General features: G+C 48.3%; 1 protein-coding gene across 1 annotated transcript in view; it reads left to right on the top strand.

Moving 5' to 3' along the window:
- RYR3 (ryanodine receptor 3) overlaps window positions 1-13738 on the top strand; it is a 680585-nt gene that overhangs the window by 268509 nt on the left and 398338 nt on the right. The window contains exons 39-42 of the mRNA XM_066572425.1: window positions 1599-1872; window positions 4492-4606; window positions 4696-4828; window positions 5930-6033. Coding sequence (XP_066428522.1) covers window positions 1599-1872; window positions 4492-4606; window positions 4696-4828; window positions 5930-6033 — 626 coding nt within the window. The remainder of the gene's footprint in view (window positions 1-1598; window positions 1873-4491; window positions 4607-4695; window positions 4829-5929; window positions 6034-13738) is intronic.

The following is a 13738-nucleotide window of genomic DNA, read 5'->3' as shown; positions in this document are numbered from 1 at the left end:
TATTTGAAGGGGTTGGGACCAGTAGATGTGTGAGGGCACACAAGGCGACCAGGCTCAGGATGCTCTCTACAGACCAACAGTAGAGAGGATCGTCTGGACTGGAGTTGAACTGGGTTGTCTTCAGCGACAAATCCAGGTTCAGTTTGGGGTGAGCACCTTAATCTTGCCTTTTTTGTGGAGTGCCATACTGGCGCCACTGCCGGTGTTATGGTATGGGGGGGGGCATCGCATATGACAGTCTGTCACCCCTAGTTGTGGTATGAGTGACAATGATCGCTCAGCAATATGTTCAGGACATCCTGCAGCGACATGTGTTCCTCTCATGGCAGCTTCCAAGAGGCATTTTCTAGCAGAATAATGCTCGTCTGCACACAGCAAGGATGTCACAGGAGCCTTCACAACATTGTCACACTTGTGTGGCCTGCAGTTTCCCAGTTTTATCGCCAATGTATGGGACCATCTGGGACACCAACTTCAACAGCCTGTGAGTTTGCTTGATCTAGAGGCTCAGTAACAGCAAATATGAACCGATATGCTGCAAGATACCATATGGAGCCTGTATGCCTCCATGCCCCCATATCACATCTTGCATACAAACTAGAGATGGTACAATAGGGTACTAGAGCCTCCATGCCCCCGTATCACATCTTGTATTCAAGCTAGAGGCTGTACAACAGGGCACTGGAGCTTCCATGACCTCCCGTATCACATCTTGTATCCAAGCTATAGGCAGTACAACAGGGTACTAGAGCCTCCTTACAAGTGGTCAGTTTTCTACAATAAATGATCCTTTTGCTCTGACATATAGTCACTTTCTTATATCAATGTTACAATCACACAAAGTTTCATACGGTTCTGACAACTCCTTCTAGGTGCGTGATTATTTTTGGACGATGAGTCTACTTTTGGTAGTATAGTAAATATATTCATAATATCTGGATACAAATGTGTAATCTCAAAAATACATTTTACATTTCCATGGTAAATAATAAAAGACTTGATAAAACATTAAAGACTTGGGGATATTGGTTAACAGTAAATGTAACCTGTTTGGTGAATAATGCTACAGTGCGAAATGGCCATTACCTACATACTTATGCACTCCACACCCGAACTTCTTACATTATGGTTCTGGATTGAATAGGAACTTAATATCCTTTGGTGAGTGCAGCTTCTTATACCTAGAATTTGATGAACGATAATAGTGACCAGCAGATCTAACATTCTCAACTGATGCCAGGTAGCTGCAGCTGAGGCAAATGGTAAGAACAGTGTTTTGCCTGTGTTGTCACCATTAAAGTTCTTACATGGGTTGGCTTTAGCTTCCTAATGTACTCAATGGCAATATGCTTAGATCTGCAGTGTGATTGTTCTCAGTGAAAGAAACCAAGTAATCCTGTAGACATGATACCTTTTAATGGCCAACAAAAATACATGATGTTACAGCAAGCTTTCAGGTCTTCTATCGATCCCTTGCAGTGGCATAGTATGGGGTTGTACTACCAAATGACCTAGCAAATTTCTTGTACTGGAGTCTAGGAAAACCAGACAAGTAGTCCTATAATATTTTGGTTCCTTTTGTCTTTATTTTCCTCCAGCCACACTTAAAGAGCTTATTTCACAAACTATGGTGCGGTGGGCTCAAGAGGACCACATTCAAGATCCAGAGCTCGTGCGTATAATGTTCAGCCTCCTGCGAAGACAGTATGACAGCATTGGAGAACTGTTGCGAGCCATGAGGAAGACCTATACAATCAGTGCTGCCTCTGTGGAAGATACTATTAACCTACTGGCCTCTCTGGGACAGATACGCTCACTACTGAGTGTGAGAATGGGCAAAGAAGAGGAGATGCTCATGATTGATGGCTTGGGGTAGGTGCTTGCAATTATAAAAATCCTCCTCTATGCTTTATCATCACAGTACTGCTAGGTCAAAAATGCTGTGTTGATTAATTTAATAAATCTTTATGGAGGTTGGAATACCATTTTTCGGATACATAGCTCCAAATCCCCTGCATAGACATAGATGTAAAAGATGACATACTGGCTCACTGCAGCTGCCACCAGGGGGAGCTTGTGCTTCATGCTGAGTTATTATAGAGTCCAATGTACTGAGTATACAGTAAGCTACTGTGCTCCCCCTAGTGGCAGCGGCAGGCATGGGCGTGTATCCGCCATGTTATGTTTTAAATCAACTTGCAAGTCCATGCAGGAGATTTGGAGTGCTTTGTTTGAAAAATTGAGCTCCAACTAATATAAAGCTATTAGAGATGAGCGAGCGTACTCGTCCGAGCTTGATACTCGTTCGAGTATTAGGGTGTTCGAGATGCTCGTTACTCGAGACGAGTACCACGCGATGTTCGAGTTACTTTCACTTTCATCTCTGAGACGTTGGCGCGCTTTTCTGGCCAATAGAAAGACAGGGAAGGCATTACAACTTCCCCCTGCGACGTTCAAGCCCTATACCACCACCCTGCAGTGAGTGGCTGGCGAGATCAGGTGTCACCCGAGTATTAAAATCTGCCCGCCCGCGGCTCGCCACAGATGCATTCTGACATAGTTCAGGGAAAGTGCTGTTGATGCCGGAGCTGCTATAGGGAGAGCGTTAGGAGTTATTTTAGGCTTCAAGAACCCCAACGGTCCTTCTTAGGCCATAGAAATCGCAGATCGCACCTATCTGCGATTCCTGTTCTCTTCTCTATATGCGCTCAATGGGGCCGGCGGCAGCAGCGCCGACCCCATTGAGAACATATAGAAGACAAATCATTCTTCTGTGCCACAGCTGTAACAGCTGTGGCAGAGAAGAACGATGTTTGCCCATTGAATTCAATGGAGCCAGCAATACAGCAGGTTCCACTGAAAGCAATGGGCTGCCGGCGTGCGCGGGATGAATTGTCGGGAAGGGCTTAAATATATAAGCCCTTCCCTGCAATTCATCCAGAAATGTGTTAAAATAAAAAAAAATAAAAAATATATATATATATATATATATATATATATATATATATACTTACCTTGTCCCGGCAGACGGAGTTCAGCCGCGGTGGCCGGCAGTGGGTGTGAAGGGGGTGTGAGTCAGACTCAGCACTGAGCCAATCAGGGGGCAGGTCTGACTCACACCCCCTTCACACCCACTGTAGGCCGGCCGCGCTGAACTCCGTCTGCCGGGACAAGGTAAGTATATAACGTATATACTGGCGTATAAGACGACTTTTGAACCCCGAAAAATCTGCTCTGAAGTCGGAGGTCGTCTTATACGCCGGTAATACAAAAAAAAGAAAGTGTCAAAAAAAAAAAAATCATTACTCACCTCCCCTGGCGTTCTGCGGCGCTGCTGCAGGCTGTCGCTCCCTCCTGGTCCCTGGCAGAGCATTGCTTTCTGGACGCAGGGCTTGAAATCCCCGCCTCCAGAAAGCTACTGTGATTAGCTAACACACGCCATCAGCCAATCACAGCCATTCAATGACATCATTGTCATTGGCTGTGATTGGCTGAAGGCACATGTGTTTTCTGGAGGCGGGGATTTCAAGCCCTGCGTCCAGAAAGCAATGCTCTGCCGGAGACCAGGAGGGAGCGACATCCTGCAGCAGCGCCGCAGAACGCCGGGGGAAGTGAGTAATGATTTTTATTTTTTGCTCCGCTGTATTCCCGGCGTATAAGGTGACAGTTGGGGGGTCGTCTTATACGCCTCGTCGCCTTATACGCCGGTATATACAGTATATTTTTTTTATTTTTACACATTTCTGGATGAATTGCAGGGAAGGGCTTCTATATTTAAGCCCTTCCCGACAATTCATCCCGCGCACGCCGGCAGCCCATTGCTTTCAGTGGAACCTGCTGTATTGCCGGCTCCATTGAATTCAATGGGCTAACATCGTTCTTCTCTGCCACAGCTGTTACTGCTGTGGCAGAGGAGAACGATCTTTATGCTAACAGTGCGGGGGGGGGGGCACTCTTGCCGCTATTGTGGCTTAATAGTGGGACCTGGGAACTTCAGATGCAGCCCAATATGTAGCCCCTTGCCTGCCCTATCCGTTGCTGTGTCGTTCCCATCACTTTCTTGAATTGCCCCGATTTTCACAAATGAAAACCTTAGCGAGCATCGGCGATATACAAAAATGCTCGGGTCGCCCATTGACTTCAATGGGGTTCGTTACTCGAAACGAACCCTCGAGCATCGCGATAATTTCGTCCCGAGTAACGAGCACCCAAACATTTTGGTGCTCGCTCATCTCTAAAAGCTATATTTTTATATTATAAATGCAAAAGCAAATCATGATCAAGTGTGGATATCCACCTTATGATTGCAACTTTAATCAATAATATTTGCATACAAAAGTAAGGCAGTGTTTGTTTGTTTTTAACTTTAGTAAACAATATAAAGGCTTTCTCATAATGTTCCTATTCATATTAGCAAAATGTTTCTTTCACTGTCTTCATAATCATGTGAGGAGTCTGGTCATGTATTGTGAACACGTCTATTCTTTTTAGTGATATCATGAACAACAAAGTCTTCTATCAGCATCCAAATTTGATGCGAGTTCTAGGGATGCATGAAACTGTTATGGAAGTTATGGTAAATGTACTGGGAGGAGACAAATCTCAGGTAGGTTGGTTGCTGCATCTGTTTGCAAATCTTCTAAAATGTCTGAAGATCTGATAAAACTGATTAAAGTACTTTTTTTTTAATTTCAGCAAATTGCTTTCCCCAAGATGGTGGCAAGTTGCTGCAGGTTTCTCTGCTATTTCTGTAGAATTAGTCGACAAAACCAAAAGGCAATGTTTGAGCATCTTGGCTACTTGTTGGAGAATAGCAGTGTGGGTCTAGGTATGTATTTGCAGAAGAATACATTCTTGTTGCCATTTCTTTTTACATGGTATATGATGCTGGTGAAATCACTGCATGTTCATAGTATTGACAGCTTTGTTAAAGGGGTTTTTTCATTACTTGAAATTGCTTAGAAGGTTACTGCTGTGGCCAGTGATTGGCTTAGTAGTCACATGTCCTAGTCAGCAGCAATCGGGAAGGATAAAGCAGTTGTGAAGCCATTTTAAGGCATGAGAACACCACTTTAATTTAAAGGGAATCTGTTACTTTGGCATGCAGTCCAATCTGTGGGCATCATGTTGTAGAGCAGGAGGAGCTGAGCAGAATGATATATGGTTTTGTGGAAAAAGAGTCAGTATAAGTTGCAGTTTATTCATTTAAATCACTGCTCATCCTGGACTTAGAGGTACAGTGGGTGGTTTTATGAATAGGACCACCAAATAGATTCTTAAACCCAGAATCTGCAAAAAATAAAATTAAAATGACAAGTTATATTGAATCTTTTCCTGCAAAACTAGATATTAGTTTGCTCAGCTCCTACTGCTCTATAACTTGCTGCTCATAGACCGGACTGAACTTTTAATGTGCCAGGTTCCCTTTAACCAAGTATGAAACAAGCATTGTAAATATGCGGCCCTTGGTCCTGGGCTTTAAACCTGTGCAATTGTAAATATACAGCGTGAGTTTAAAACTCCTGCAATCTAGTAGAAGCAGGTCAGGTGCTCAGCTATCAGGGACAGCTGAGGACCCTAAGAAGAAGACAGAAACAGTTTATAACCACTTCTGTCTTCTCTTTTCCAGCCTTTAGAGAAAGCATCAGTGTTGTTTCCTCTATTGGACCCAAAAGTCACGTGATCACTGGTGACCCCCCCGATAAGCTCTGCTAGTGACTTTGACCATAGGGGGCTATTTATCCCTGTAACTGGTGCTCCTATAGATGCACCAGTTACAGTGGAGAACTGCAAAATAAAAAGAATGATATTGTGAAGGCCCCCCAGAGGTCTTGTATGTTGCCATGAAGACATAGATGTTAAAAAAAATACTGTATATAAATAAGAGTATATAAAAAAAAGCCCACGACAATCTAATCTCTCTTCACAGCATCTCCCTCTATGAGAGGTTCTACGCCTCTAGATGTCGCTGCAGCATCTGTGATGGATAACAACGAGCTCGCTTTGGCTTTGCAGGAACCAGATCTGGAAAAGGTAATTATTTGTAAATGTTTGCAGAATTGATGGGTATTGATGAGTTTTTTAACCCCATCATGAATCCTAATTGCACAAACATGTGGAAATAGCATACCCCCTAATAACAATAGGTTATTTGATGCTGAAATGCAGAAAATACATCAAAAGCAGGGCTCTGCTTTCAATGAATGGGCAGATACACAGTATATTGGTGTCAGATACAGGTGAAGTAGTTCTAAAAAAAGCAATTAAGGTAGTAATAGTAATATTTTATCACTTGCTATACTCATTTGCACCTAGTCTAAAAGGTTTTATACACAGCTTTTTGGATGTGTTGTTTAAAATGCATAAAAGAAATCACAGCAGAAAACACAACAAAAAAGGAACATTTGTCATTGTTTAGATAGAGGAACATCTGTATTTTGTGTTGCTTGAGATGTCTGAAAACACTCTTGAACACGTTTTACTGCATTGCATGTTATTTTACAAATAAAAGAGATTTGCAATTAGTTTTCATTAAATATGTTCTGACTAGAGATGAACGAGCACCGAAATGCTTGGGTGCTCGTTACTCGGGACGAAATTATCGCAATGCTCGAGGGTTCGTTTCGAGTAACGAACCCCATTGAAGTCAATGGGCGACCCGAGCATTTTGGTATATCGCCGATACTCGCTAAGGTTTTCATTTGTGAAAATCGGGACAATTCAAGAAAGTGATGGGAACGACACAGCAACGGATAGGGCAGGCGAGGGGCTACATGTTGGGCTGCATCTCAAGTTCCCAGGTCCCACTATTAAGCCACAATAGCGGCAAGAGTGCCCCCCCCCCCTCCCAACAACTTTTACTTCTGAAAAGCCCTCATTAGCAATGCATACCTTAGCTAAGCACCACACTACCTCCAACAAAGCACAATCACTGCCTACATGACACTCCGCTGCCACTTCTCCTGGGTTACATGCTGCCCAACCCCCCCGCACGACCCTGTGTCCACAGCGCACACCAAAGTGTCCCTGCGCAGCCTTCAGCTGCACTCATGCCACACCACCCTCATGTCTATTTATAAGTGCGTCTGCCATGAGGAGGAACCGCAGGCACACACTGCAGAGGGTTGGCACAGCTAGGCAGCGACCCTCTTTAAAAGGGGCGGGCGATAGCCCACAATGCTGTACAGAAGCAATGAGAAATCCAATCCTGTGCCACCTCCATCAGGAGCTGCACACGTGGGCATAGCAGTGGGGAACCCTATGTGCCACACACTATTCATTCTGTCAAGGTGTCTGCATGCCCCAGTCAGACCGCGGTTTTTTTATAAATAGTCACAGACAGGTACAACTCCGCAATGGGAATTCCGTGTACATCCACAGCATGGGTGGCTCCCTGGAACCCACCGGCTGTACATAAATAAATCCCATTGCAGTGCCCATCACAGCTGAGGTAACGTCCGATTAAATGCAGGTGGGCTTCGGCCCACACTGCATGCCCCAGTCAGACTGGGGTTCTTTAGAAGTAGACACATGCAGTTACAACTCCCTGTGGACCCACAGCATGGGTGGCTCCCTGGAACCCACCGGCGGTACATAAATATATCCCATTGCAGTGCCCAACACAGCTGATGTAACATCAGCTTTAATGCAGGTGGGCAAAAAATTAATTGGATTACACTGTAGGCGAGGGCCCCAAAAAATTGGTGTGCCAACAGTACTAATGTACGTCAGAAAAATTTCCCATGCCCAACCAAGAGGGCAGGTGAAACCCATTAATTGCTTTGGTTAATGTGGCTTAATTTGTAACTAGGCCTGGAGGCAGCCCAGTTAAAATAAAAATTGGTTGAGGTGAAAGTTTCAACGCTTTAATGAGCATTGAAACGTATAAAAATTGTTTACAAAAATTATATGACTGAGCCTTGTGGCCCTAAGAAAAATTGCCCGTTCGGCGTGATTACGTCAGGTTTCAGGAGGAGGAGCAGGAGGAGGAGGATGAATATTATACACAGATTGATGAAGCTAAAAGGTCCACGTAATTGATGGTGATAGAGAACAATGCTTCCATCCGCGGGTTCAGCCTACGTATTGTTTAGGTATCGCTGCTGTCCGCTGGTGGAGAAGAGAAGTCTGGGGAAATCCAGGCTTTATTCATCTTGATGAGTGTAAGCCTGTCGGCACTGTCGGTTGACAGGCGGGTACGCTTATCCGTGATGATTCCCCCAGCCGCACTAAACACCCTTTCTGACAAGACGCTAGCCGCAGGACAAGCAAGCACCTCCAGGGCATACAGTGCGAGTTCAGGCCACGTGTCCAGCTTCGACACCCAGTAGTTGTAGAGGGCAGAGGCGTCACGGAGGACGGTTGTGCGATCGGCTACGTACTCCCTCACCATCCTTTTACAGTGCTCCCGCCGACTCAGCCTTGACTGGGGAGCGGTGACACAGTGTTGCTGGGGAGCCAGAAAGCTGTCAAAGGCCTTAGATAGTGTTCCCCTGCCTGTGCTGTACATGCTGCCTGATCTCTGCTCCTCCCCTGCTACCTGGCCCTCGGAACTGCGCTTTCGGCCACTAGCGCTGTCGGATGGGAATTTTACCATCAGTTTGTCCGCCAGGGTCCTGTGGTATAGCATCACTCTCGAACCCCTTTCCTCTTCGGGTATGAGAGTGGAAAGGTTCTCCTTATACCGTGGGTCGAGCAGTGTGTACACCCAGTAATCCATAGTGGCCAGAATGCGTGTAACGCGAGGGTCACGAGAAAGGCATCCTAACATGAAGTCAGCCATGTGTACCAGGGTACCTGTACGCAACACATGGCTGTCCTCACTCTGAAGATCACTTTCAGGATCCTCCTCCTCAGGCCATACACGCTGAAAGGTTGACAGGCAAGCAGCATGGGTACCCTCAGCAGTGGGCCAAGCTGTCTCTTCCCCCTCCTCCTCATCCTCCTCATGCTCCTCCTCCTCCTCCTCAACGCGCTGAGATACAGACAGGAGGGTGCTCTGACTATCCAGCGACATACTGTCTTCCCCCGCCTCTGTTTCCGAGCGCAAAGCGTCTGCCTTTATGCTTTGCAGGGAACTTCTCAAGAGGCATAGCAGAGGAATGGTGACGCTAATGATTGCAGCATCCCCGCTCACCATCTGGGTAGACTCCTCAAAGTTTCCAAGGACCTGGCAGATGTCTGCCAACCAGGCCCACTCTTCTGTAAAGAATTGAGGAGGCTGACTCCCACTGCGCCGCCCATGTTGGAGTTGGTATTCCACTATAGCTCTACGCTGCTCATAGAGCCTGGCCAACAATTGGAGTGTAGAGTTCCACCGTGTGAGCACGTCGCACAGCAGTCGGTGCACTGGCAGATGAAACCGATGTTGCAGGGTGCGCAGGGTGGCAGCGTGCGTGTGGGACTTGCGGAAATGTGCGCAGAGCCGGCGCACCTTTCCGAGCAGGTCTGACAAGCGTGGGTAGCTTTTCAGAAAGCGCTGAACCACCAAATTAAAGACGTGGGCCAAGCATAGCACGTGTGTGAGGCTGCCGAGCTGCACAGCCGCCACCAGGTTACGGCCGTTGTCACACACGACCATGCCCGGTTGGAGGCTCAGCGGCGCAAGCCAGCGGTCGGTCTGCTCTGTCAGACCCTGCAGCAGTTCGTGGGCCGTGTGCCTCTTATCTCCTAAGCTGAGTAGTTTCAGCACGGCCTGCTGACGCTTGCCCACCGCTGTGCTGCCACGCCGCGCGACACCGACTGCTGCCGACGTGCTGCTGCTGACACATCTTGATTGCGAGACAGAGATTGCGGAGGAGGAGGGTGGTTTACTGGAGGAAGCATACACCGCCGCAGATACCACCACCGAGCTGGGGCCCGCAATTCTGGGGGTGGGTAGGACGTGAGCGGTCACAGGCTCTGACTCTGTCCCAGCCTCCACTAAATTCACCCAATGTGCCGTCAAGGAGATATAGTGGCCCTGCCCGCCTGTGCTTGTCCACGTGTCCGTTGTTAAGTGGACCTTGGCAGTAACCGCGTTGGTGAGGGCGCGTACAATGTTGCGGGAGACGTGGTCGTGCAGGGCTGGGACGGCACATCGGGAAAAGTAGTGGCGACTGGGAACTGAGTAGCACTTGGCCGCCGCCGCCATCATACTTTTGAAAGCCTCCGTTTCCACAACCCTATACGGCAGCATCTCCAGGCTGATAAATTTGGCTATGTGCACGTTTAACGCTTGAGCGTGCGGGTGCGTGGCGGCGTACTTGCGCTTGCGCTCCAACACTTGCGCTAGCGACGGCTGGACGGTGCGCTGACAGACATTGCTGGATGGGGCCGAGGGCAACGGAGGTGAGGGTGTGGGTGCAGGCCAGGAGACGGTAGTGCCTGTGTCCTGAGAGGGGGGTTGGATCTCAGTGACATGGTTGGGGCACAGGGGGAGAGGCAGCGGTGCAAACCGGAGGCGGTGAATGGCCTTCGTCCCACCTTGTGGGGTGCTTGGCCATCATATGTCTGCGCATGCTGGTGGTGGCGAGGCTGGTGGTGGTGGCTCCCCGGCTGATCTTGGCGCGACACAGGTTGCACACCACTGTTCGTCGGTCGTCTGCACTCTCAGTGAAAAACTGCCAGACCTTTGAGCACCTCGGCCTCTGCAGGCTGGCATGGCGCGAGGGGGCGCTTTGGGAAACAGTTGGTGGATTATTCGGTCTGACCCTGCCTCTACCCCTGGACACCGCACTGCCTCTTGCTACCTGCCCTGCTGCTGCCCTTGCCTCCCCCTCTGAAGACCTGTCCTCAGTAGGCGTAGCAAACCAGGTGGGGTCAGTCACCTCATCGTCCTGCTGCTCTTCCTCCGAATCCTCTGTGCGCTCCTCCCTCGGACTTACTGCCCTTACTACTACCTCACTGATAGACAACTGTGTCTCATCGTCATCATCCTCCTCACCCACTGAAAGGTCTTGAGACAGTTGCCGGAAGTCCCCAGCCTCATCCCCCGGCCCCCGGGAACTTTCCAAAGGTTGGGCATTGGTCACGACAAACTCCTCCAGTGGGAGAGGATTCGGAACCCTTGCTGCCCATTCTGGGCAGGGGCCCGGGTACAGTTCCTGGGAGTCTGCCTGCTCCTCAGAATGTGTCATTGTAATGGAGTGAGGAGGCTGGGAGGAAGGAGGAGCAGCAGCCAGAGGATTCAGAGTTGCAGCAGTGGACGGCGCAGAACTCTGGGTGTTCGATAGATTGCTGGATGCACTTTCTGCCATCCACGACAGGACCCGCTCACACTGCTCATTTTCTAATAAAGGTCTACCGCGTGGACCCATTAATTGTGAGATGAATGTGGGGATGCCAGAAACGTGCCTCTCTTCTAATCCCACAGCAGTCGGCTGCGATACACCTGGATCAGGAGCTTGGCCTGTGCCCACACCCTGACTTGGGCCTCCGCGTCCTCGCCCGCGTCCACGTCCTCTAGGCCTACCCCTACCCCTCAGCATGGTGTATTACCAGTAGTGCAGAAACAGAACGCTGTAATTAAATGTGCCGCTTATTGGCCTGTGGTTGGAGGCTGACTTCGCTTACGGAACGCCAGGAAATAATTTTGCGCAAGCCTGCTGTAACACTTAGCTGGCTGCGTATGAATTAGGAGGACAACTACACGCAGCACAGAACCAGGACACTGAGGACAGTCACAGGCAGCCCAAATAGATTTTTTTCCCCAAATGTTTTTGGAAAGGCCCACTGCCTATATACACTGTATATGTCTTCTGTCCCTGCGTCACCACTACTGGCCCTGGAGTATGTAAAATAACTGCAGACTGTTGCACTGTGGACTGGAATGTGATGTAACAGCCAACACAGAGCCAGGAAATAATTTTGCGCAAGCCTGCTGTAACACTTAGCTGGCTGCATATGAATTAGGAGGACAACTACACCCAGCACAGACCCAGAACACTGAGGACAGTCACAGGCAGCCCAAATAGATGTTTTTTCCCAAATGTTTTTGGAAAGGCCCACTGCCTATATTCAATAAATATATGTCTTCTGTCCCTGCCTCACCACTACTGGCCCTGGAGTATGTAAAATAACTGCAGACTGTTGCACTGTGGACTGGAATGTGATGTAACAGCCAACACAGAGCCAGGAAATAATTTTGCGCAAGCCTGCTGTAACACTTAGCTGGCTGTGTATGAATTAGGAGGACAACTACACCCAGCACAGACCCAGAACACTGAGGACAGTCACAGGCAGCTCAAATAGATTTTTTTCCCCAAATGTTTTTGGAAAGGCCCACTGCCTATATTCAATAAATATATGTCTTCTGTCCCTGCCTCACAATATATGTCTTCTGTCCCTGCCTCACAATATATGTATTCTGTCCCTGCCTCACCACCACTACTGGCCCTGGAGTATGTATAATTACTGCAGGGCGCAATGCTCTGCACGGCCGATATACAAAAAAAAAAAAATGTGCAACACTGCAAAAAGCAGCCTCCACACGGTTAGATGTGGCCCTAAGAAGGACTGTTGGGGTTCTTGAAGCCAAAAATACTCCTAACACTCTCCCTATAGCAGCTCCGGCACCAACAGCACTTTCCCTCCTCTATGTGAGAACAAATCTGTGGCGGGCCGCGGGAGGGGCCGATTTTTATACTCGGGTGACACCTGATCTCGCCAGCCACTCACTGCAGGGGGGGTGGTATAGGGCTTGAACGTCGCAGGGGGAAGTTGTAATGCCTTCCCTGTCTTTCTATTGGCCAGAAAAGCGCGCTAACGTCTCAGAGATGAAAGTGAAAGTAACTCGAACATCGCGTGGTACTCGTCACGAGTAACGAGCATCTCGAACACGCTAATACTCGAACGAGTATCAAGCTCGGACGAGTACATTCGCTCATCTCTAGTTCTGACCTTCTGCAATGTGGATACACACTCTTTGTCCAAATAGTTGCACACCTAGAAGGAGTTGCCATTTTGTTGCAAAACTCGGCAGGCAGTTACATCTCAGGCAGATATGTAAATGATCAGAGTTGCAGCAGTGGACGGCGCAGAACTCTGGGTGTTCGATAGATTGCTGGATGCACTTTCTGCCATCCACGACAGGACCTGCTCACACTGCTCATTTTCTAATAAAGGTCTACCGCGTGGACCCATTAATTGTGAGATGAATGTGGGGATGCCAGAAACGTGCCTCTCTTCTAATCCCACAGCAGTCGGCTGCGATACACCTGGATCAGGAGCTTGGCCTGTGCCCATACCCTGACTTGGGCCTCCGCGTCCTCGCCCGCGTCCACGTCCTCTAGGCCTACCCCTACCCCTCAGCATGGTGTATTACCAGTAGTGCAGAAACAGAACGCTGTAATTAAATGTGCCGCTTATTGGCCTGTGGTTGGAGGCTGACTTCGCTTACGGAATGCCAGGAAATAATTTTGCGCAAGCCTGCTGTAACACTTAGCTGGCTGCGTATGAATTAGGAGGACAACTACACGCAGCACAGAACCAGGACACTGAGGACAGTCACAGGCAGCCCAAATAGATTTTTTTCCCCAAATGTTTTTGGAAAGGCCCACTGCCTATATACACTGTATATGTCTTCTGTCCCTGCGTCACCACTACTGGCCCTGGAGTATGTAAAATAACTGCAGACTGTTGCACTGTGGACTGGAATGTGATGTAACAGCCAACACAGAGCCAGGAAATAATTTTGCGCAAGCCTGCTGTAACACTTAGCTGGCTGCATATGAATTAGGAGGACAACTACACCCAGTAC

This window comes from Eleutherodactylus coqui, chromosome 6 (genome assembly GCF_035609145.1).
Source record: "Eleutherodactylus coqui strain aEleCoq1 chromosome 6, aEleCoq1.hap1, whole genome shotgun sequence".
Taxonomy (NCBI): Eukaryota; Metazoa; Chordata; class Amphibia; order Anura; family Eleutherodactylidae; genus Eleutherodactylus; species Eleutherodactylus coqui.
The sequence above is the reverse complement of the archived record's forward strand: the minus strand, read 5'-3'. Positions and strand labels throughout refer to the sequence as shown.